The following is a 25153-nucleotide window of genomic DNA, read 5'->3' on the forward strand; positions in this document are numbered from 1 at the left end:
TTCCACAGTTAATTCTGGGGTTTTTTATTGATCTAGTCTTGAATAATGCTGCTTATTTGGTAACAATATCAGGCAAAAACACGAGCAAGTGTCATTCTGCATTCCAATATGAATCATTCAATAAAGCTTTGCAATATATACATTTCATCCAGCTTCTGACATTAAAGGTCATCATGCCAATGAAAATTTTTAACAATACAATAAAATCCTTCAAATATAAATGCTTATGAACGTAATTCAAGAGACCAGACAATTTAATTTTCTGAAATTTATATCACTCATGTCCATAATAATTTTACATTTCACACTTCATGCTCTCAAATGTTACCCTAGAGAAGACTAAATCTTTTTGCCACATATACTATTAGAGACACTAGCCAAGTTTATAGAGTTACAGAAGACTATAATAAGATGTAAAATTTAGTAGTAATAAGTTATGACATTTGCTGACTAAAACATTGTTCAGTCTACCCTAATGTTTGAGCCACTCAAATACAATAAGTATTTGGATGTTATATACTACCCATTTCATACACTTACAGTGCAAAGTAAGAGAATTTTTTTCCTGAGCATTTAGGAAATGAAAATCCTTTAGCTTTATCTTTCATTACAGTCCATTTAAAATATACTCCTCACATACCTAGGCTTGTCAAGACTGTACAATTAAGACAGGCAAAAGTTTGTAGATATCAGAGCCCAATCAGGAATCAGAAGGGTTACTGAACATCTCTAAAATTTGTCCCTGCTTTTCAAGTCTAAGGATATAATAGGATTTTGACTTTTAGCAAAAAATTCAGAAATGACATTTTTCCCATTGACCAAACATTCCAAAATGTACAAACCACATGCCTTCCAAAACAGAGAAACAGCTGCTATTGAAACAAATTGCAATACATATTTCAACTTACTATTCTGTAGTTAATGTAATGCCCAGTGAGCTGTGCCTCCAACAGACATAAGAGAATAAAACTTTTAGGAATGTGTTTTGGGCATTTTGTAAGGAAGCTGGATTCCTTACAAGTTCATCTTTTTCTCAGTAGCTACAGACCATGAGTTTCTAATTCAATCTTCTCTTCTGTTTGCAATATATCAGGCTCTACTGGAGGAACAGGTGGTCTGAGTATAATTTCTGGACCTCCACCATAGATTGACTGAAGAAAATTCCATGTTTCTTCTGATATTTGTCCAGAATCTGCACCTGAAAAAATTTTAAATTTAAATTAAATTTAATTTAAATTTTATTTAGAATGATTCTTTAATGATTTAAGTCCAAAACAGACACAAAAAGGAAAAAAAATCCAGATTAAAATTTTAAACTGTAAGAATTCAGATCCAAATTTAACACCATAACCTTCATTTTTGCTTTACCTGGCACCAGCTGCCAAACCCAATTACCTATTTTGTGTTAGTTTCATATTTCTTGATTCTTACAATTACCTGCTCTAAATTACACAGTACTTAGAGAAAACATGAAAATTCTATGATAAACGTCTTATTTAGTATCTACCAATCAAGATGACAGTCAGTAGTTCTTAGGTACTCAGAAAACAGAGATTCATATTATTATAAAGACATGCAATCACATCAATTACACAGTAAAGTTCAAGGACTTCAGATTCTTGTTTCATCAAAGAAATTAATATGGATAGTAAAGAACAGAAGTATGAGAAGCATAGTGAAACTCCCAGAGAGAAAGGACTATTATTAGGATAATAACAGCTCCAACAATGCTCCTGTAGCATTGATGGGTCAGCCTTCACTTCGTTCCCTCTTTAAAGTCTTTGTTTATCCACTGCTCTGGCTAGAGGTCTGTCTCCTGTCAGCATCCAACAAGCATTTCTGATTTTCCGTAACTTTTGACAGTGGCAAAGACAAGATGCATCAGCACATCTCCCCTCTAGGTTTCAGTGCAAGGATCCTGTCTGATACCAAGTGGTTTCCTCACACAGAGAGGTCACAATTTCTGATCTACCAGAATAAGCCTCCTCTTTTTTTAGCAAATCAAAACCCAGTCTGACAACAAGTTTCCCCTGATATCCTTACTAGGCTTTATTAATTTGTCTTGTTAAACCTTGTTTCAGCACCCTCACACTTTAAAAAAAGGAAATCAGCACTGTAAGCAGGGGACTTCTCCCCCTGTCTCCTGTACTTTTCTGTCCTCATCACCTGCTGCAGTGGTGCCTACTGTTATACTTTACCTATTAAGAGTTTCTAAAAGGGAAAGGTACAAAGAGCTGCACTTTTGTTTACCTACAGTAACTCAACTATGCAAAGCTTCATCTGGAAGTCATCACACAGGTCCCATGCCAGTACTAATGATGTTATGCCTCAGTTTTACTCTTTTACATTTAGGGTCTCAAGAAACAACTCCATCTCTGCAGGCACAGGAGTAGATAGATCTTCACTCCTTCATCCAGACTGCAGCCAGTCAGGTTCAACTGAACAGGCACAGTGAACTCAGGCACTGGAATCAGGACCACTGGATCAGAAATATGTAGTACTGGACACTATTTAGTGGTGTTCCCACCTCTTAAAACTCACAAGACAGATTTTTCACATCCTATCCACCTTATTTCTACCCAAGTTCTAATTTGTACCAATGTAGCTCAAAGGAAACCAACAACTGGCTAATTTGCTATCAATTATGGCTTATAAAGTGATTTTTTTATTTTAACAGGCTTTATACCTTGTACTTGAATTCTACCATCAGCAATTAAATAATTAAAATGCACTAAAAAACTCAGGAGTGCCAAAACCCGTTGTTTTTAAAATAAACTCTTTGCATTCTACAATTGGTGAGGTTTATGGTAAGTTTATGGGTACATCCAGTGTACGCTAAGACATTAAGCAAAATTGGGAAAAGCTCCACTTAAATAAATGTTGATCTTCTTTTAGGCTGAGCTGCAATGGATTTAAAGCTTCCTAGAAAGTCTAAAGACTTCATAAAGCAAGTAATACAAGACTGTTTTCCTCTGTACCTATGAATTCCAAATAAATGGTATCCAGCATTTAACTCTGAAGAATAATAAAGAAATCTTTATCTTTACAAAAACTTCCCTAATGTGCAATGTACAGTATCAAATGACTTGCAGAAAAATGAGGAACAGATTTTATTTACAGTGGTTTTCTCCCTCTGTGAGCAGATGCTTTTCGATTCAAATTAGGTTTCAAGATTCTAATAACTAAATACAGATACATAACAGTCTCCCAATTTTGTTAAGAAAACCCCCATCAAACAAACTGATACAAAGTCAAAGCACACTTTCACCATTGTCAAGTTACTCTGCACCTCCTACACTCTCAACTGCTCTTGGATTAGTCTACTACAGATACTAATTCTTCATTTTAAGAATAAAATGATTCGCCAAAAATGGGCACAACACAGATTCATTAGAAACTGCCATTCATTTTATGTTAACAATAAATAAAATTTAAAAAATCATAAATTTTCCAAACTTCAGCAAATGCATATGGGGTAAAAAAGCACCAGCAGTATTGACACCTACCTTGTTTTAGCACAGCATTGCCACATTTCGTTACTGCAATCTTAGCATTATCAATGGGGCCAGGAGGATCTAGTGCAACAGAAAAATTATTAAAACTGGGGGAGCTGAAAACAAACAGCAGGTTGAAGGTTCTATTTCCAAAGAGAAGGAAAAACAGCTCATTTGTTTACTGCTTGTTTTTGTACTGCTTTACAGTACATTCCAAGTTGTTAAAAGCTAATCACATTTTTAATTAGGAGCAAGTTTTCCAAAGCATTCATGATTACAGTTAACTCTTCAAGCTACATAAAACACAAGTTAATACTAATTCTTACCCTCAAAGTTGTCCTAGAGCAGACCCTGACAAGACTGTAGGACATTTTATCAGTTTCCATTTTAAAACTTTAGAGGCATCTGAAGTCAGGCAAATTGACATCAGTACAGCTGTTACTGAGCTATCTGAGTTTAGATTTGACGAGGTCACCTTTCCTCCAGAAGCTGCAGCATCATCTCTCATCTATCAACAAAAACCATTCCCCCTTGTGCTTAGATCCAACTGTCCTGCTGCTGACAGCAAACATCTGCAAACAAGCAACATTCTTTCCAACACTATCCCATTATCCCATTGCTGTGAATTATTTTGCTATGTTCTGTATCCTGGATGTATTTGTAACTTATAAAACCTGTGTCTTAGATGTTTAAAAGCTTTCATTGTCTTTGCTATCTGTTCTTCCTACAGTCTTCTACCACGGCAGAAACAAACAATACAACAAAAGACTACCTATATTTTGAGATGGGGCACAACTTACCACTGTCTTTACCCTTTACAAATCCTTCCCATTCTCTGAACCAGTGCATGCTGATGCAGTAAAATGTTGATGGAGATTCTTCTTCTTGGAATGCTCTATTAAGCTACAAGGAAAAAAAAATCTGTGTTTTTCTGCCCTTTTATTCCTTTAAACTACTGAATTCTTTGAACCACTTATTATTAACACCATAACATTACACTGTAACAGAACATTTTCAGGAACTGCTGACCATAAATCCAATGAATACCTGGTGAATACCTAAGATGAGATTCAGATGGAGTGGTAACCTTCATATTAAAAGCTGATTTACTATTTAGTTAAAAAATTATTTGTATTTCCTGAAAACAGCAACAAGTTTTTCTTAAGCACAGGTGCTTACTCATCAAACACTAATAGATAATTACTGTGAAGGCTGAACTTTTAAGTAGCAAAAAATGCAGAGACCTTATTTTTGTAAAATAAAACAAAGTAGTGTTTTGAATTTTTTTCCCATACTTTTATGGAAAGTTCTTCGTGTGATGAACTGTATCTTCATCTGTGTTTGTTTTTCCTCAAGTACTTTGAGCAGATGGCAGTAAAATTCCAAGCAAGGCACAGTGAACTAATATATTGGGATTTCTCACAATTTACAGATCTTTTTACAACATTATGAAGAAACAAGCAAAAAGTCACTTAAAACCTTTAAACCATTATCTTTTTAGCTCTGTAATAATACAGCTACACTTCCCATTTGAAGTCATAAACCTGAAGCATCAACACAACTTAAGGTTTCATATAGAGTAAGTGTTACAATCATTCCCTAAAGCCATCTTTATAGAGGACAATAGAATTTTCTGTGTGCTAACCAGTAACAATACTTGCACAACAATGCACATATAATCACTGCTTTTACTGGAAAGATACTGACTGCTAAAGCAAATGGGGTTGACTCAATGTCATTAATAATAATTACTAACCAATGGTAATCCAGAGTAATGAAAATTCCTAAAAATGTCAAAAGAACCATGGAAAAGATGGTTCTTTTGACATGGAAAATCCATGGAACCATGGAAAATCTCTGAAGTGTGATTAAAGGACAAACAGAACTAAAATAACAGAGTCAGTTCTATTTTTCTTCCTTTCATGAGTTGAGATAGCAGGAATGGGACTCCAATGTTTCTGCATTTATTTTCATTGAAAAATTCATAACACATTTTTGGTTTAAGAACTTCAAAATCATTGCCACTAGTTATTTACCTTCAGACTCAAGCACATAATTCTCTAACCCTGGGAAAATACAGTAGTAGCTCCTTGATATAAATTTTACAGATCCATTGTAACATTAACTACATAACATATTTACTTCACACTGAATTACGTACATTTGTTTATGGATCTAATGACTTTTTTTAAAAACTAGAACTAATGATTATCATTAAATTTTTCTTGGCACAGTATTATTGCACTTAATCCTTATCAGACTGCATAGAACAGGCCACTGGCAGTGTATAAAGAACAGCTGCTCAGATGGCTGTTTCCACACTATAAAAAATAATTCAAGGAACATATTCAAAATTTTCTCTTAAGTACATTTTTATATAAGCAGTTATCTGGGATTTCACTGCTACCATTAGGAGAGATGGGTTGGTATGTAGGGATAGAGGTATTTAATGAAGTCCATTTGTTATAGGAATCTCTTGTGCAATTCTAGCAATCCCTTGGGTCTAGTAATGAATGTCAGGGGTTGGCCAGCAGCAGAATGGATGTTTTCTTTTTTACCCGTATAAACATTTCCAATTCATTTTTCCTTCTTTTTTCAATTCTTTCAGACTCTATTTGGCAGGTGTGACAAACATACAGATGGTTAACAGCTGGTCCTCCTCCGTATCTGCAGTAAAAGTAAAAAAACCCAAACAATCATCCTTCTGGAAGATATCATGTAAAAAGATCATGCACCTGTAGATGGGGCAAATGTCAGTATGAACTGAAGGCTGACACATGCCAGTCACAGTGATCCCAAAAAGCCATAGGTTATTTTCCTAGTAATACTCTGTTCTCCATCCTAAGACCATCTTGCAAGTTCTGACTGCCTCATGCTGGTACAAACCATCTCAAACTCAGCTGCATCACTGACTTCAGAAGGAGTTACTATGGTTAGAACATGTCAGTGAGTGTTGTTATATATACACCAGGTGTGATTCTACCAAAGGCCTTTAAGATACAGCCTATAGAAATTCCAGCCAGTTCTGTCTTAAACATGTTTCTCCATCCCACTGCAAACTCTTCATCAGCTTTGCTACCTCCCTGACCCCAGCCTCTAAACTAATTTATTGGGTTTTTTTCTTAATAGGTTATTCTTGACCATTTCCTCATATTTTCCTTGTGTGAAACTATCCATGGAAATCTGCAGAGGCACTGCTCCTGAGAAGGATATTTTTGCATACAGAAAATGGATAATGGAAGAAAAATCCAGTACATATAGGAAAAGAGAAATCAACTGGAAATAGCATTGTGTTTATTTTTTACTTGTGTGCACCAAAACTTTAAAACATCAGTAAAAACTTCCCAAACCCTCAGTTGTGTTGTTAAGGTGGCAGGAAATTAACAGCTAAAAATATTTAATGCAAATGCAATACAGAATGTTGAAAGCCATCAGCAAAGCTCTGCTGCAGCTTTTTGTTACTTTAGAATAAGGCATAGCTTGTAAGAATTCCTCCTTTGTAAGCAAGCACTCAAACCTGACTGACATTAAAGTGTGGGGCAGTAACACAGAACACTCAGATTTAAGTTATTTTGAAGCAGTACTGGCAGCTGAGGCTATGGATTCAAAGCCAACATAAAAGAAAAGCTGTCTCCAGCCAACAAGAGAACAGGAAGCTGATACAGAGAGCTCTTTCAAAAAACCTCTGCAAAGCATACTTTTGCTGACCTACTTTGTGTTATTTCATACATACCATACATGTTTATTGGTTTAATATTGAAGTACTACCCCAATAACAAACTAGTCCATGCAGTCTTTTACTTTGCACAAGAAAATGATATAAATTGGCTGTTTGCAGTCTCTTCAGTCAGCTGTGTGCCCAGAGGGCTGTCTTTTTCCTGAGCCACTAATTCTGAAGTCTGATGTTGCTGTTTGGCTCGCAAACTGTGTCACTGGATTTTTTTCCAATTACAGTTCAAAACTTACCTGCTATACAGATTATCCCATATATTTTGAGGTAGCATTACAACGAGGTCCTCTATGAAGTTAGCTTTGTGTGGAGGAACACCTGCAGGAGGAATAAAAACAAATAAAACCCCCAAACAATATATAAAAAAAAAACAACCACTTGGGGATTTTAAGGAGGGGAGGAGACTATGTTAGAAGTCCATAAATAAAAAAAAAATATAGAAATCTTTCAAAAAATTCAGAGAAATTTTATGGACTAAGTTTTACATAGGTACAATCTATCACTGTTTAGAGACACCACTCTGATTTTAGTCTTCTGTGAGGCTGAAAGGCTCATAAAAAGCAGAAGCAAACTAACTATATGAATAGCTAAAACTAAAGGGCTAGAATCCATTTTACACGATTTCAAAAAGCTTCTTAAGGTATACAGTTAGAATGTCAGGATGATTAAATATCTTGATTATGCTCATTAACACTAACAAACTGTCAATTCAAAATTCACTTATTTCCCGCAGACCTTTTGGAATTAATTCAAACAACATGAATACTTGAAAGCAGAGAAATTTTGAGGAAGGCAGAAATGGAGGGGCTGGCAGAATTACCAGTGTTGAGCTGAAGCACATGTTAAACAACAGAGGACTATGCAGGAATTCTTGGGAACAAGGAAAATCGAGTAGTTGGGCACTCATATCAGCAGCCATCCACTGCAGCCCTGCAGAGGGAAAGCCAGAGGGCTCACAGGTACCCTGCAGATGGCTACAGGGACACAATCATCCTGGGTTAACATTTTGGCTCAGCAACAGGGGCAGCACCTCCATCTTCCAATCTAATGCAATTGTATTTCCTATTAGAAAATAGATACTGCATAGTAATGATTTCTTGGAATGGTAGCACTGAAATATGGGTATTTCTCCAAATGTGTTTTGCTTATTGTAATGCTCTTATGTTTTTTAGCATATAGCACAAGTTAAATTTTTATGCTCCTATACAAAATACACAGAATTACTGCTTGATTTTCACACTGCTATGCACTGGATACTCTGCATCAGATCAATTTCTTCCAAAGAAGCTTTCAAACCTCTCACTGCTTATAGCCTCAAGCTGAGAAAAACATTTTAATTTGCAGATGAAAGTATTAAGGATAATGATACAGTGGCAGGATTTTTTCAAATGTGAATATACACATTTAAGAAGCAAGCAGGTAAGAGAAACTGCTCCTCTTTGAGAATCAAGAAAATTTATAAACAAATTCAAATGTGCAGAGAAAAGAAAAAAAGGGTAACTTCACACAGTATTATTTCTAATTAGTCAGCTACTAAAATGAGAAAGAATTTACTTAGAAGTTATAATTTACCAAAGAAGTCATAATATTAATTTCAAATAGTCAAACTGCTTTAATTAAAAAAAGTATACACCACTGTTATAGCGAGAAGTTGACAAATTATTTTTAAATGATTCACAGTTAAAGTCTCACCTCCATGCATACAGAGAAAGTCATTGTTTGAAATTGGTCCTGGCTCTGCAAATGTCTTGAATTTATTTAACCACTGCCTGGAAACATAGAACTGCAGGAGACTTGGTTCCATCATATTCAGTAGCCCTGATATCCTCCGTCTCTCTCTCTGTGCTTCTTCACTGCTCTTTCTATTACAGAAATAGAAATCATTAAACAAACACAGGTCCCTGTGTACAGTGCAGATAACTTACTTTGTGAAAAGAAAGCTCTGCCTTCAAGTAAATTACCTGGGCCTTGTCTGTACTTCCCAGTTTACACAGCCTAAGAAAGCAAACAGTTGGGCTGCAAGATAGAAGCCAACTGTGCTGCAGAGGTGGCGCAGCACCAAGGGCTGTGCCCACCTGCCCAGTTCCTCTCTGCAGAGCTTGAGATGAAGCTTTGCAAGCTGCACTCCTTGGCCAGGTGCTCCTAGTTTACCTTCACAAGTACGGTAACACAGTAATCAGATCAGGTAACTCCACTACTTTTCCTGTATCCTCTTACTTTTCTCACTGCGAACTGGAAGTAACTCTGCTCTCCCATTTTAGATGGAATAGAATCTCCCTTCTCCAAGCCAGTAGCTGTCTTTTGTGGATATATCTTTTTTTAAAGCCATATTTTATTAATACTATTCTTCTATTATTTATTTGAATATGTTAACCCACAATCAAACATAGTGTTCTTTCTTGGCAATACAGCATGACTTCCAAATTCCTTTTAAATGGCCTACTGAGACCCATGGGCTCAGCTTGAACAATGGCACATGGGAGTGCTCTGAATCAAAGTTAAAACATTAACAGAACACATCTCATTTTTTATGCAAATCTGACACAATGTATTTTGCAGCCAACTTTTAGCAGAAATTTTATCTTAGTACCAGAAATTTCAAATCTGAACACTGAGTTGCTTTTATTACCTCAAGCACAGAATTCCCTAGACTGAAGATGATAACAACATGACTTCTCTCACCTTCCATTTCAATTCTCAGGAAGAGAATAGTGTATGAATAGCATTAAATTAAATGTATAATAAAATGGATAATATAATGGATTAAATTACAACAGTCAAACAGCTGTAATCCTGCAACTTATCTGATAAAGACTTTGGACAATCCCAGTCAGAGCTCTAACAGTTAAAAACCTTCTGTGTGCAAAATCTCCACATGTCCAGAATTCCCTTCCTCTATTTGAAAATAAGGAGGCTTGTTCTTAACTGCTGCTTTAAGTTCTCTTACTATGCAGATTTCATTCTCATTTTAATATAAACACTTCAGCTCTGACAGAGCAAGCGTTAAGGACATAACTGAAGGACTAAGTTTTTCTCCAGCATAGGCTTTTCTTGTTGGTCAAATTCTTCTGTTAAAATTCTCTTGGGGCAGCTAATCCTGAAAGCTGCCCAACTGCTTAAAAAGTTATTTACATACATGACTTAGAGGGGTATGACTGTACTTCTAATTTCTTACCTGTAGAAAAGAACATAAGCTTCTGCATTTTGCACTGTGGATTCTGATACTTCAGTGACACTCTGGTCATCAAATTCATACCACAAATTATTTAAATTGTTGCGACAATAAGCTATGTAATGTCCACCTAGAGTGCAGGAAGCAAGAGTTATCAAGGAGTGTCTAGAGCTGCCCATTTTACTCTGAAACACATGAAAAGGAAGAAAGTCCTAAACCCCCCCCTCAAGCCTTAAATGGGAGAAACAGAATCATTAGTAGATACAACTTTGAAATTAACTTCTGTCAAATTCAACATCAGCTTTTCCTCTGAATTTCTATTAACTAGTGGTGACTTGAACATTACTTTCAGCACATTCCTGCAACTCTTCAAGCAGCATGCTGTTTAATACAGTCCTGAAACACAACATTCAGAGTAAGATTGTCTGAACAACTTACATTCATCAGCTCCTACAACAAACTCTTTTCAAATCTTTGTATGCTTTATAACAGAAAGTAGCAGAGATATAAAACAGCTACATGATATCACAACCAGAACTAACTGTGCTTCAAAACTATTCATAATACATTTTAAATTATTACTATTTTTAAATATATTTAACTGCTGGTAAGTAAATAATCAAATATCTGCTAAACTGATTATGTGAAGCACCAAGGAGCAAGCACTAAGACAAAAAGGAGAAAAATTTCAAACAATGTATACTTTAAGTTTGAGAAGTATGAGGGGGCAACTTCTATAAAAATCTATGAAGTTTCTGGCTTAAAATGTTTATTTCTCCTATTTTCCAAATACTGAAATATCTAGGTAGAAATGACTCCGACACATAGCAATAAGATGTTTGTTCAGCTACTCATCATTATTCACAAATAGCAGTTACCACCTGTTTTGGGGTTAAATGGCACTGATCATCCAAGAGAACAGATCTTTAAAAAATGACTGACATCTTTGTGGTGCTTTGTAAACAGTTTCCAAAAATTAAGGCATATAAAGCATTGACATGAACAGTTGTATAGAGCAGCTGATCAACTAACTGGTCATCTGCTGGCAACATTATTTCCACATTTATGTTGTTCAATAGTTCTCTTAATATTCTTGGACCTCTTTACTTTTTTCCATCTTCAATTATTTTTAGGTATTCCATATAATTTTACAGATGTGTCAACTCTGTCAAAGCAAGCCTTAAATCTTCTGGGTAAAGACAAAAATCACAGCATTCCTCTTTCACATTGTAATTACCATTGTTTATCTATCTACCCTTCAGTATATAGTTATCATCCTTAGAGAAGAGTGCTGGTGTACCAACTGCAAAGATCAAACAATCCAGCTCATACTCACTGCTGGCAGTTCCATGGTGGCAGATGACAGACAGGAGATCATAAGTCACGATTTGAGCTGGACTGTCCTTCGCAAGGAAAGGCTGAAGGTCAAGGCCTTCCAAGGGAAAGGACACGTGGGTCCCAATTTTTGTGGAAAACATGAGTTCATGTCTAAATCTTTTGAGATGAATGCACAGAATCTATAAGAAGGATGGACAGATTCAGTCAAGAACTACACATGCTATGTGATATTAAATACCTAAACTGTGTATGCCATCTTTTCCTTTTACAATCCCAAAAAGAATAGTTTTCCCTATGACCTGAAGCATATTCACAAGTGTTTTAATCAGCTGTGGCTACTAACATTGATGCAGCACTAAAAAATGTACCTTTTCTCTTTCTCAATGCACATATTGCACGATCTTGTAATGAGGGACATTAATTTTCTTCCTGATTACTAAAGATCTCAACTCATGCTTTGAAGTGTAAGACTGGATTACTTTTTACATGTAAATGACTAATGTTACTCATAGAAAAGCTTTCCAGTCTGACCGTGCTGTTTAATTCTATGGCCTACAATACAAACAGTAGTGTATATATAATAACATAGAATAGGAATGTTGTTACTGCCTGCAGACCAACAGTAATAACATAGGAAAATTCCGTTTCTGTACTTGTCATGTACAAGATTCATTTTCTTACAGAGTGAACAACCATGTTGCTCACATTCTTAAACAAACACCAATATGAAGGCAGACTTTCATCACACAGCATTATAAGCACAACTTAATCCATGCAACTCATTAGTCTTACCACATCTCTAATTATGCAGAAAAAGTGCTTTAAAGTACATATTGTAACAGTACCTCAGGAAATTTTTGCACTTTGCAGAATTTCACTCCATTTCTTAACCTAGGCAAGGGAAAAACCAGACCAGAATAACCAATAATTAATTCTGAAAAGATTTTACTTTATTGTGCTAGATCAGCAAAAGCCTAAGCTGAACATTGCATTAGTAAACCCAAAATATTTCTGGAATGTAGACTAGATGTGGAGTAGCCAAAATGATACAAACAATGATGGTTCATAGGACAAGACAATCTGTACTGATGAAAACCTCAAAACATCAAATACAATCAATTCCCAACTAGCTAACTGGTTTCTCTTAACACAGAGGAAAGAACTTGTAGCTTCATGAAAGCTGATAATCCAGCAAAAAAACTAAAAAAGAAATGAAATAAAGTTTATTTCTAAGAAATTATCTACAGCATATACAAGAAGAAATAACACTCCTGTACCATAAAAGGCTTTAAGCAGTTTTCAGACCACTGCTGTTTCTTGGTTCTTTAGTATTTAAAGCCATAGTTTGTTTATTTAACACACCTCAGTGACTTACTGCATATCAGGGGAAAGGTGCTAGTATTAGAGAGGGCTAAGAGCTTTTATTCTGTCAAACAAAACCAGCTTACATCTAAATAGCAAGGGCATGAGAAAGAACTAAGCACATGTGGTAAAGTAAGTCCGTGCTTCCTGACCCCTGCACCATGGGAACACTGAATTTCTGATAGAAAACAGGGTCATATCAAAAGATGAACAGTATTGGGACATACCCAACAGAAATAAATGTCTCTTGACTAAAGGAAGCAGAAAAAACCCAAACTAAGACGAAGTAAAACAAAGGTAAAAGCCTGCTTACTTTTTACACCTTCCACAGCTGTACATGTTATCACCTGCAAACATCAGGGAGACAAAAACCAGCCATTATTCTCTAAATCTGAACAGTTATCCTTTAAGTGTGTACATTTGATAGAAAGAAGTTTCAAGGGAATTTATCTTTAGGTTGCATTCAATATTTAACAGTCATAATAGTGTTGACAAAGCAACTACAGGAAAGGTTCTTAGGTTTTATGCCTTCAACTGTGAAGCAAGGCAGTATAATCTGAAGAGACGATACTATATAATTTAAAAGGGAAATAATTTACTATGTCCAAATTGAGGTTATGAGAATGAATATTAATACAGTGGGTTTGAATTTTTTATGAGCCTTCAGTTGATACAATTTCACTAAACCAAATTCAGACTGACTTGACATTTAAAAGCAGCTTTCACAGGCATTTATCTCAAATACTCAGCTGAATGAGAAGCTTACCTTTCTGAAATGAATGATCCCAAAAGAACAAGAATTGACTGTATAACACCTTAACAGGTGGCCTCTGCTTAACTGCATTAAGCTAAGAAGGTATCAATCATCTCATTGTGACAGGAGGAAAAACAGCACAGAAGAAACATGTTCAGGTAATTAACCTCTTACCCTTGAGCTCATCTCTGGCGAAAAAGGCAGCAAGACAATCTTGTAAGGTTACAACTGGACCCCAAAACCAGCTAGGAACACATGAGACAACAAACCTGAAACATCATTGACAGAAAAGAAAGAAAACCAACAAATGTTCTGCCAGAAGAGCAGAAACTAGAATGTCAAAATAGATAATTAAATCAAACAAGATAAATATTATTTACCTTTTGAAGTATTCCATAAAAAAGGCTATCCATCCCTGGGGGGCATATGCTTCTCCACATGACCCTGCCTTGACTAGAGATGTCTGATGACTTGCAGAATGGAGTTTGGCAAGATCTTCCTTACCTGGAATAGGCAAGGACAGATCCTGAAAGGTCTCCAGGGTTACAGACAGCTAAGGGAGAAAACAAATGAAACACAATGGAGTTAAGGTTGAAGAGAAATGGTAATTAAACTGAATTCTATGAAGTCCACTAGTAAGCAACAAGTCAGTGCAAAACTGAAAATTCCACTAGGTAGGAAATTAATTATTAAAAGGTACTTTAATAAGAACTCATATTGTAAAAAAGAGGAACCAAAACCCAACATTTTAGAATGAACCTGCACATTGTTATCACTGAAACATTTTTTAGGCCATTATTATTTGCCTTCATATCAGTCATACAAAGCACTGTGATTTTTGCTTGAGGCTGTGTTACATAAAATAGTTTGAGAAAGCTGCAGTCATTGTTTCCACACTATTTTACTCTGACATTATCTTGACCTGATGTAACTGGCCTTGCTGCAAGGGAGACTCATCTGTGCATTTTCTTGCTCCTGTGCTTCATTTAGTGATCACACAGTCACAGAGTCAAACATCCAACACATTTTAGAAATTCTTGCTTGTTTTTTGAACTTGTTCTGATTACCCTGAGGTCCCTGTATACTTAGATCTAAATCAAGAGAAGTATTAAAGGCATGCAAGTACACTAGGGTTAGGTTTAAGCCTTATGTTGAGAAAGCTGACCCCAGTGTAAAGATCTGGATATTCAGTATTTGATACTAGTGCTTTTAGACTAAAGCAGTCCACTAGATATATTTAGGTAACTGACTTTTTTTTTTTTTAATGACCATGTGTGCTGTTCCAAGTAATTCTCTGAGCAAATAGTACAGAAAAAAAAATCAACTCTTCCTTCCTATGTTGCATCTCCTCTTGCAGTAGAGGACAACTTCAGAAAGCAGTTCATTATTCAGACCATTGCAGAAGTTAGTGTCTTTACTTGGATTTATTTTGAAAGACCATAATTCTGTAAGTCTCAATCTATCTGCTAAGACAGTTACAACACTGTATTAGATCACTGTCTTATCTTTTTTTAAAAAACATTAGGTACCTGAGAACTCAGGACAGTAGCGTGTGTCTATTAGGAAATTTCAGAATATTATTAAAAACTAATTTTTAAATTAAGACCTAAATTAGGACCTTAAACTATTAAGACGTAAATGAAGTTGAAGAGCAAGCTTCTTTCTACATCCTTGCTGTAAGCCAATTCTCAAAACTCTTTTCAGCTCTGAGTAAATATTCAGCTCAATGAACACAAGCTATTCTAAACACAAAGTGCTGATAGTAGCCACTATTACAATTTGAGAGAACAAGTGTGAAAACAAGTAGCCCCAACCTTCTGAGGGAATCTGCCACAAAAGTATATAAAGTTACCAGAGAATTACTGTATTAATAAAGCAGTAAGAAAAGAACACATTAATAGCCAGAACTTTCTCTTCTTACCCGATCACAAGTCAAGCACTGGACTGAACTTATTATAGTCCCATCAAATATATCAGAGATAACACTCCTGTACTTCTTGCGCTTCTTCCTTTTTGGTGACGACACCGTTGAAACTACAAAATGACAAAAATAAAATGCTGCAGTAAGGCAAAGTACAGTGGATTCTGATTACACTTCAGCTTTGTGTAATATAATTAGAAGTCTCATAGGTTCAGAGTTAAATTATGAGCCAAGCCCTGTTTTCTATTTACTAAATATTTCTGAGGAATTAAGAGATCACATTACTGCCAGTAATTACAGGCAATTCATGTGGGTTCCTCAAGCAGCTGGGGACAACCACCAGAAATGTCTGTCTCCGTAAGTAAAATTCAAACTGCCAGTCTTGAAATCTACAGCCTATTGCTACATGATGGATTTATCTTGGCAGGAGTCCTCCGAGGTATAAAAAGGAACATTCTATTTGACACTTAATTTGATCAGATCTTCCTGGGAAGTTTAAACCATGCTGGGCTGAAGAGCTCATGCATGAGGTTACTGTATCAACACTGATGACAGAGGATTAAAGCGGACTAAAGCAGGACTGGAGTCCAGCCTAAGAGCAGCTTACTAAAAAACCCACTTCTCTCAACCTGTCCTTGGGCATGACAAGCACCAGTGACCGAGTACCTCTTCTGACAGACTCAACTTCAGGTTGTCTAAAACCCTCCTGTAATGGTGAAGCCAAAACTGGAGACAGTAGTACAGATGCAGTGTCAAAGCTGCTGAACAAATGAACCAAGGAGGTCAATGATTTAAGTCCATTAAATCACTGTCATGCAATACCAGCGCTAAAGCATTAAAAAGATAACATGAATGTTCAGAAGTTATCTGGATAGGCTATTGAATTAAGCAGGATCCCAATATTAAAGTTTTATTAGTTTTTGGTTTGGTGCAATGCCTTAAAAGCATGTTCTGAAAGACAAGCTTTGCCTCAAGTAGTCTATTGCAAAATAAACCAGGGGAAAAAAAAATATATTTCGTTTCTCGTGCCCTAAAGCAGCATTGTCTTATATGTAAAGGCAGGGAAAGTCTAAATATTCCTGATGCTCATAAATGCATCGTGCTGCAGTGCTAAAAGAAATACTCTGCACTGCAGGGACATTAACAGCCCTAAAGCAGTCAGCATTTACAGGTCTATCTACAGTACAATTATACAAAGCTCCTTAAACCTTAGCTGATTTAAAACGGTGATTTACTGAATTTCTGCCGAAGAACTAAATGAGTTTGTTCTCTGGAGAGCATTACCTTTAGAGGTACTAACTTCTTATACCTTTCTCTTCTATCCAAACCACTGCAATTGATAAAACTGTCTAAAAATATTACTGTGTCTTCCCAAAATAGAGGCAAATACCATTCATGCTTCAAAAGAATCAGAAGATTACAGAAATACAGGGAATAATCTTCCATGACCAGCTTACGTAACATTCCCTCTCCCTACCAGAAACGGGGCTAAAACCCCTTTAGGAACAACACAAGACACACAATGAAAATTGTAATACAGAGTAATTTCATACCAGGAAGGACAAAAGAAACGGCCTCTACCTTTTTTGTGGACTTGTGCCAGTGAAGAGCACGATGGGAATGATTTTGGAGGGCTGTTTGATAAGCGTGTGTTCATCCCTTCAACTGATGATGGTGTTTGGGCCACAGATATGTCATTCATGTGAACATCATTGATGTATTCTGCAATTGAGATTTGCACAAATTCTGTGAAAAAAATTACTTCAGAATGAACAGACACAATGGTCATGCAACTTATTTAACCACACTGTCAGTCCACTGGACATTTAGGAATGTAGCACCACTTCAGTTCCTTTTAAATTAAGAACAAAAAAACCAACCTCATCCTTCTGGTTATCTGAAACCTTACCCAGTACAAATAGTTAGTTTGTCAAGGGAATTAAAATTGAATTCAGAACACCTAAACTGAAAAAATTAACTAAGTAGGGACATTTTTTTACAAGTAAAATCACCTGCTGTATTTGACCTATACCTCTACTGTATTCTACAACTCATTTCCACTCCCACAGATATTCTGGCTAAGAGTTTGACTATTTCAGTTGCGCTTTACCTGAGAATCTGCTGTGTATCTGCACTTTGACAGTTCCTTGGTTATTTAAAAATTCAGTGGTCTCTGAAGCAGTGTTTGTGTCTTTTTCCAAGTCTTCCATAGAACTTGTTCGTTTAAGTTTGTTGCTTGACATTTTTTCTTTCTGCCAGTCTTTGGATGTGACTGAGTTGTTATCATCATCCTGAATTAACATGGTTGTTTCTGCAGGATCCTCTAAGACAGGTTTGAAAATTGTGTCATTTTCTGTTTTATCACAGTTACCACAGGATTCACAGGGCTGAAAGCTTAAGTCTGACTGGCTCTTGTCTTCTTCCATACTCTCTTCAACACTCATAGGCTGGGCATCTTCCAGTTCTATAACTGGTTCTTTAAGTTCCTCATGAAGCAAATCCATTAGACAACGCAAAAATTCTTGTGCATCCTAGAATTTAAAACAAGTTTTACCATATTACTCGATTTTATCTGAAAGATATTAATATCAGAAAAGACACATATAACTGAAAGAAAGCTGGCTGTTAAAGAAGAAAAAAGGAAGTTCCTCTGTCCCAGGTCTAATGTTCAAAATACCTTTCCTTTCCAGAACATGTAAGTTTCCTGCACACATTTCTTGCATATCACAGGTAATCTTATCATGCAAGTTTCCTCCAAAACACTCCGATTCCCAAAATAAATTACTTTAACAACACCTGCAAAACTGCTGCCCAGCTAATTGGAACAATAAATTTAACTCAAACAATACCAGTACAAGTGGTCAGACCCCAGCTCTGCTTGTAAACAAATGTTCTAGAGACAGTTCTTATAAACCTTATCCAGAAAATCAACCAGAACCTTGCTTTCACTGGGTATGAAGTACTTTATAAAAAAGTACTATGATGTTACTCAGCCTGTCTTTCTAATGCACCACACCACCAGTAATACTACAATTCTTCTAAAGCCTCAACAAGATTTCCCAAATGTGTTCCCACAAAGAGCTGTAAAGTACTACTAGAAGTCTAATATGTGTTTGGAAACATCCTAAAAGCCACCAAATCCCATCAATCAGCACAGCTGCCTGGTCCTTGGCAATAGAAAGTATCCAATAAAGCAGGCATGCGAGAAAACAAAAGCCTCTTGTTGGCAGCTACTACAGCTTTTATTTTCTTCTTTTTACCTTTTTTGTATTCTTGTTGTTCATAATAGTAATTTTTGGTGGTCAACACTCCCATCCGTCATTGCAATTACTTATTAAGCTCAAAACTGCTGACTACAAAACATTTCTTTTATTAAAAATTGCAACTTACAGAACTGAGTTTGGATTTGAGTAATGAAAAAACCCCCAGTATGCCTACTGGCTGGCAATCCTTTCACAAAAAAACAAAATTACCAAAAACATCAAGATGCAGATTAAGAGATAAACATTCTTCATTGATCAATGTAATTTTTGCCCTGAAGATTGGACGTGGCTGCCCAACTTCTAAGGGTGGGCACTAGGAGAGTGTTGGTTATGAAAGCCCCGCTGTGTTTTAATTGTTGCCATGAAACTGCTGAAGATACAACTGAACTGTGATCCAGGCCTAATGTAAAAAAGTTCAAGTTAAGTGTTGCTCTGCATGGAAAAGATGTTTTCATCAGTGTACAAAGCTGCAAGTGTCAAGTTTCCATACAGTTTCTTTTTGGTTATCAAGGCTGACTTTCTGCCTTTTCAGAAATCTAGGTGGTGCTTTAGAAATTCCTGAGCAGATTCCAGAACATTAAGATTAGTATTTAAACACTGACCTTACAGCTACATGCAGCAATTGAACATTAAAACGAGTCCTAATCCTTCACTCCACAAATACAACACATAATGGAAACAGCAAAATTCCTTTTAATAAATGCCGATTCCCAGAAGATACTAGTAAGCTTTTCTAATTACAAGGTTTAAATTTTTCACCTAGTCCTAAAGCTTTTAATGAAGTGCTCCACACTGTATGAATGCACCAAGATATTTTATGAAGCAGCAACTGAAGAATGCCCTTGCTATATAATAATCCCTGCCTGTTGATCAAGATGCTGGCCTCTGATTCCCATAAGACCCAAATGGTGGGGAGGCTTTTTTCCAAGATACTAAATGGAAACTGCATACTGTGTAGTTTTTAAAAAACACAATTGGTAGGCAAATACATTAAAAATCTGTTGTATTCTTTTTTTTTTTTTAAACATCTTTATTTTGTTTTCTGGGACTGCTGAAACATTAGCAGCATTATCTCACACAAATGAGTAGTTCAGATATTACTACTTAAATTTTCCTGAAAGAAAAGGAGTTTTTCTAAATTGAAGACCTTTTGAGAATTTGATATAAATAAATCTAAATCATGACTTAAGTCCTCATTATTCCATTTCAGATGATCTACATTTAAGTCATATTAACTAAAGTTTATGTTATATTTGCTTTAAACAAATATAGGAAGTAAGGTATCTTAAGCTTTAGATTTCTACGAGATAACTTTATGGCTTAGGCAGATTGAAAAGACATCAGAAAGTTTTACCTGCTGAGAGTAGCCTCGAAACATTGGATTAACAGTCTTAATTCCTTGAAACAAACCAGTAGGAACAACAGATCCAGGCCTAAAAAAAAGTTTTAAATACATAAACACCGAAAAAGAAAGCATTTAAATAGATTTTTTTAATGTTTACTGAGATCATACCATTTCCTCTAACTGAACACCAATAATACTAATCTTAACAAAATGTAATATTGGCACTGAATTATTAACTACACGATGTTTAAGAACCTGTCACCCAACTGAAACAGTGACTGTATCAGGCCTTTTATGGCACATTTCTTGTCAGACAATCAGATGACAAATCAGAGATACTCTTGGCATTATGCAGAATTACAGTTTCTTTACCTTTGTATTTATATTTTGAAGTATTTTCTTAGCTAGATGTTACACATATTCCATATAAGGAAATAAGAGAAACTGATAAAACATTGATACGGAATGAAGGACACAGAGGATAAAGCAGTTGAACATTTTAGGCCTATTTCTGGCAAATATAAACATTTTTAAGAGCTTAATGCTTGCCACCTAATTTATTTCTTGTCCTATCTTTGGTATATATAAAAAGGAACAGGTTATAAGGAGTTCCTGAGTCCTGCAAGTCAGTCTTTCCTTCCTAATTTTTTTTTTTGGAAGAGGAATTCTGTAGCACATGAAATAAAAATAAGAAACGTAGGACAGATTAATGTACCTCTCATGATTCTGGAATCTATTTATCATACTTTCATCACCAAAATGATTTAATACCTGCTTTTGTGCCAGAGTTCTGTCATCAGCTTGAGGTAACTTTTACAAATTGCAGGTTTCTTATCAGTTCGGGCCAAGCCTCCACAGTCAAGAAAAAAGTGTGTCAAAGGTGGGCTGAATGAAAAGAAGAAAACAGTAATTTTTTTCAGGTTGTTAAAATACAAGAAAAAACCCTACAAATCCATACAGGATTATAACATAAGAATAATGCTGTTCTATAACTGAACAATTCTACTTCATATGTTCTTAAAAGTTGTGACCAAACATTTCTTGGTAGGACAACTTCAGCAGTACAGCCATGCTGCCCCTCAAACATGCTCTGACATTTCTCAAAGCACCAGAATTGTCTAATGGGATTCAAATCCAAGGCAATTCCTACAAGCTGTCATAGAAGTACACATGTACCACTCCAGCAACAATCATCACCAGCCTAGTCCATAAACAGCATCCCGAACAAATCTTTTCTCTAGAATCCAACAGTGCCACAAGATGTGTGTAGGCAAATAATTTACACTTAAATTACTATTTCATGCAGTGTTGCCAACTCTCATCCTCTCTCCTCTCCTTTCAACCTCCTTTCTGAAGTCACAACCCTCAGACATGTTGGACCAATTTCTGTCCAAGAAAGGAGACATCCCAGCATACTTCCAAAATCTGGCATTTCACAACAGAATATTCTCCTCATGGTGCCTTGTCAAATTCTTTATCTTCTAGAGAGCTCTGCCTCAGTTCTGCTCTCTGTCATCAGAGAGCCTCAGCGAGGCCCTTGGCCTGTGGCTCACAGTAACCCTGTGTGACACCTGCTCAGGACCTGCCCCTGCCCTGCCACTCCTGCTGCAGGCAGCTTCCCAGCTGGGACACAGGGTCTGTCTCTTCCACTTCTGTACATTTCTCCTTCATAAACTTGTCTAGAACTCCCACAGATGACTTGGGACTTTGCATTCCATCATTCCTACCATGACTTAGCACAGAATGCTCCAGATACATTTTTTGTAACAACTGAATTCTGATCCAAGTATCTTTTTTTTAAATTAGGGTTTATTCTTATGCATTTCCTTTGCTTTCTTCTGTAGCAAAGGAAAAATATACAAAGGCTAATCCACAAATCCAGTAGCTTTTTTTGGATTTTCTTCTAATTTCTAAAACTGCATGTATTTTTATTTAGGAAGCATTAGAATGAAACAGGGGAAAAACTGAGTGGCCCATATACCAAAATAAATTGCAGTACACAAGACTGAGATTCAACAAATATATGTCCTCTTCCATGGTAGTGCATCTCCCCAAACCCCTTAAGTCCACCTGGAAAAAAATGTATGCATAAGCAAATATAAAATTGCATTATCATTTTCCTTACCAGTTGGAAAGAGCTTGTAAAGCTGCATTCATGTAACAAGTGTTTCCAATATTTTTCAACCCTGTTAGGCCTGAAAAACAGAATAAATACAAATCTGTTAATCCAATAATTCCTTAAAAATACACAGCAATCAAAATACTCATGGAACACTTGGGATGCCAATTATAATGCAGAATTGCAACTAATGGAAACATAGGACACCTAAAAGAACACCAATCTAACTGGAATTAGTAATTAGTTGTTTTGATCTCGATTGACTAAAAAATGCTTCAGACAAGTGGATTTTATTTCATCTTACTAACTTTTTATGGTTTATGGCACCTGCAGATTTTAATTTAAAACATCTTTATCAACACTGAAGTTTTACTTCAGCTTAATGACTTACCCATTCAGTTAAACTGTTGCTATGCTGCATTTGTAACTAATCACATTACCAAAACCCTCATTCTTCGTCCCAAATTCACACTAAATCAGATTACACTCAATATCTAAAACCTACTCAGCATGTGATTATCCCAGGCTAGTCCTGCAATTAGTCTTTTTCTATTCAAATGACATACCTTTATTTCTATTAACAAATTGCTCAATTTAGACTTTACCACATAGTTTATTTCCTAATCCACATTGTTTACTTTCCTTGCAGATAGTCACTTTTTCCACACATGAAAGTTACAATTGACATATATTATTTCCATAACTATGAATTAATTATGCTATTCATGGCTACTAAAGTATTACATTAACAAAGTAATACTTCAAAATAAAATTGATTTTGTATGAGGGAACAGTAAGATTTCTAAGCAAGGAATCAGTAAACCCCAAAAATTTAAAAAACTTGACAAACATTCAGCAATCAGTGCTGATGACTATGCAATTCCTGAAGTATACGAATTATCCTGGTAGTTTTGGTCTATGGCAGAAAAATAAAAGTGACTAATAAAATCTTTCTGCATCTGAAGACCACTCAGGTTACTTCAGTTACCAACTGCTGATACACAGGACTTCAAAATTAGATTTTAAAATGTCCTTCTATCTGTCTGAATGGAAATACAGTCCTGCTTCCTGTATCTGAACATGCATTCCAAATTCTGCTACAAAAGAACAATCACTCTTACTGAAATTGGAAAGCAAGAAAAGTTAGATAATTTTGATTTTATTTCAGTTTTTTCAGAGGCAGCATGTATTTCAGGAAGATACTCTCACTTTGTTTTTCCAGCCTGTACTATTGCAAGGAAAGTTTTCAAACAGACTTCATTTCTTGTGAAGGTATAGTCTAATGTTTGCCTCATCAAGAAAATGCAAAAGAAATTTCAAAAGCAAAGTTAAATAAAGGGTAAAGAAATTTCTTCCTTTCAGTTTGATTAAGTGTTTTAACATAGTCACATCCATCATTACCGGGAACTGTAATGCAATCCTAACAGTATATTATTGCAATGTAAGCTACCAGCCCCAAAATATTAATAATACAGGAAGAGATAAAAATATACAAATACATGCACTGGTTGGAGAAACTAACCAAGAATAGAACACATGGTGTAATGATGTAAGGGCAGATGGTAAATTAGTGGGGTAGTGTCACATCCTGTGAGACTGTGCCAGACAACAGAAGGGACAAGGCAGGTTTTCTGATCAATGCCAGCAGACTTAGGAGAGGGAAAGCTGCCAGCAGATGAGTGCAGGAGAAATGAGACCCATTGCTGTGGTTTAACTCCAGCCAGCAACTCAACCCCTCAGAGCTGCTCACTCACTCCCTCTTTAATGGTGGGATCAGGGGGAGGAATTATAACAGCGAGAAAACTCATGGGTTGAGACTAAGACAATTTAACAGGTGAAGTAAAAGCTGTTTGCACAAGCAAAGCAAAACATTCATTCACCACTTCCCCCAGACAGGGAGGTGCTCTGCCATCTCCAGGAAAGCACCATGAAAAATCCTTACTTGGGAAGACAAACACCCTAACTCTGAAAGTCACGATTTTCCTTCTACCTCTCCCAGGGTGCCACTTGTTATGGATTACCCCAGTGATCACTTGGGTCAGCTGTCCCAGCTGTGTCCCCTCTCACCTTCTTGTGCACCCCAACCCACTCCCTGGTGGGTGGTGTGAAAACCAGAAAAGGTTGACTGTGTGTAAACGCTGCTCAGCAATAACTGAAACGTCTCTACATTATCAACCTGTGTTTTCAGCACAGATCCAAAATCACAGGCCCATAGCAGCTACTCTGAATATAACTAACTCCTGCCTAGCCAAAACTGGCACATGCATGAATTAATATAACTTTTCTCTCATCACTGATGGAAAACAAACTGCCTTGACATATGAAATGATATCTCAAAAACAACAGCTCAACAATCTGCTGGGCATATTTTTCTGAAAAAATTCAACTTGGAAATATTTTCTTTACCATCAAGTACACAAATAGGTTTTAGAATGATCAATAATAATTAGAGGCTTTTAAGAAATAGTAATTATTATGTTCTCTTATGAAATGAATGATTAAAGCTACACTGTTTGGGATTTCATCTTCACTCTACTTTCATCTTTACACTAGATTTAGTACTACAGTGGGGTAATCTTTGATATGAAAAACGTTTGGTAGTGCATGAAATCAATTATGTCAAGGAGAAAACAAACAATCAAAACCCCACAGAAG

At 36.1% G+C, this 25153-nt stretch overlaps 1 protein-coding gene across 6 annotated transcripts in view; it reads right to left on the minus strand.

The window, feature by feature from the left end:
• Window positions 1-25153, minus strand: part of USP33 (ubiquitin specific peptidase 33) — a 37898-nt gene continuing 12745 nt past the window's right edge. Inside the window, exons 7-24 of one of the 6 annotated variants that reach the window (XM_066325090.1) lie at window positions 22505-22574; window positions 21151-21264; window positions 20389-20467; window positions 17882-18302; window positions 17353-17493; window positions 15772-15884; window positions 14231-14403; window positions 14025-14095; window positions 13410-13443; window positions 12580-12625; window positions 11733-11913; window positions 10400-10526; window positions 8917-9086; window positions 7461-7542; window positions 6053-6161; window positions 4295-4397; window positions 3507-3575; window positions 1-1198 (exon numbers count right to left, since the gene is read on the minus strand). In XM_066325090.1, coding sequence (XP_066181187.1) covers window positions 1041-1198; window positions 3507-3575; window positions 4295-4397; window positions 6053-6161; window positions 7461-7542; window positions 8917-9086; window positions 10400-10526; window positions 11733-11913; window positions 12580-12625; window positions 13410-13443; window positions 14025-14095; window positions 14231-14403; window positions 15772-15884; window positions 17353-17493; window positions 17882-18302; window positions 20389-20467; window positions 21151-21264; window positions 22505-22574 — 2261 coding nt within the window. In that variant the 3' untranslated portion in view covers window positions 1-1040. Of the gene's footprint in view, window positions 1199-3506; window positions 3576-4294; window positions 4398-6052; window positions 6162-7460; window positions 7543-8916; window positions 9087-10399; window positions 10527-11732; window positions 11914-12579; window positions 12626-13409; window positions 13444-14024; window positions 14129-14230; window positions 14404-15771; window positions 15885-17352; window positions 17518-17881; window positions 18303-20388; window positions 20468-21150; window positions 21265-22504; window positions 22575-25153 lie in introns of all 6 variants that reach the window. The other 5 variants (XM_066325087.1, XM_066325086.1, XM_066325089.1 and 2 more) reach the window with 5 other exon arrangements.

The sequence above is a fragment of the Sylvia atricapilla genome, chromosome 9 (genome assembly GCF_009819655.1).
Source record: "Sylvia atricapilla isolate bSylAtr1 chromosome 9, bSylAtr1.pri, whole genome shotgun sequence".
In the NCBI taxonomy this organism is placed as follows: Eukaryota; Metazoa; Chordata; class Aves; order Passeriformes; family Sylviidae; genus Sylvia; species Sylvia atricapilla.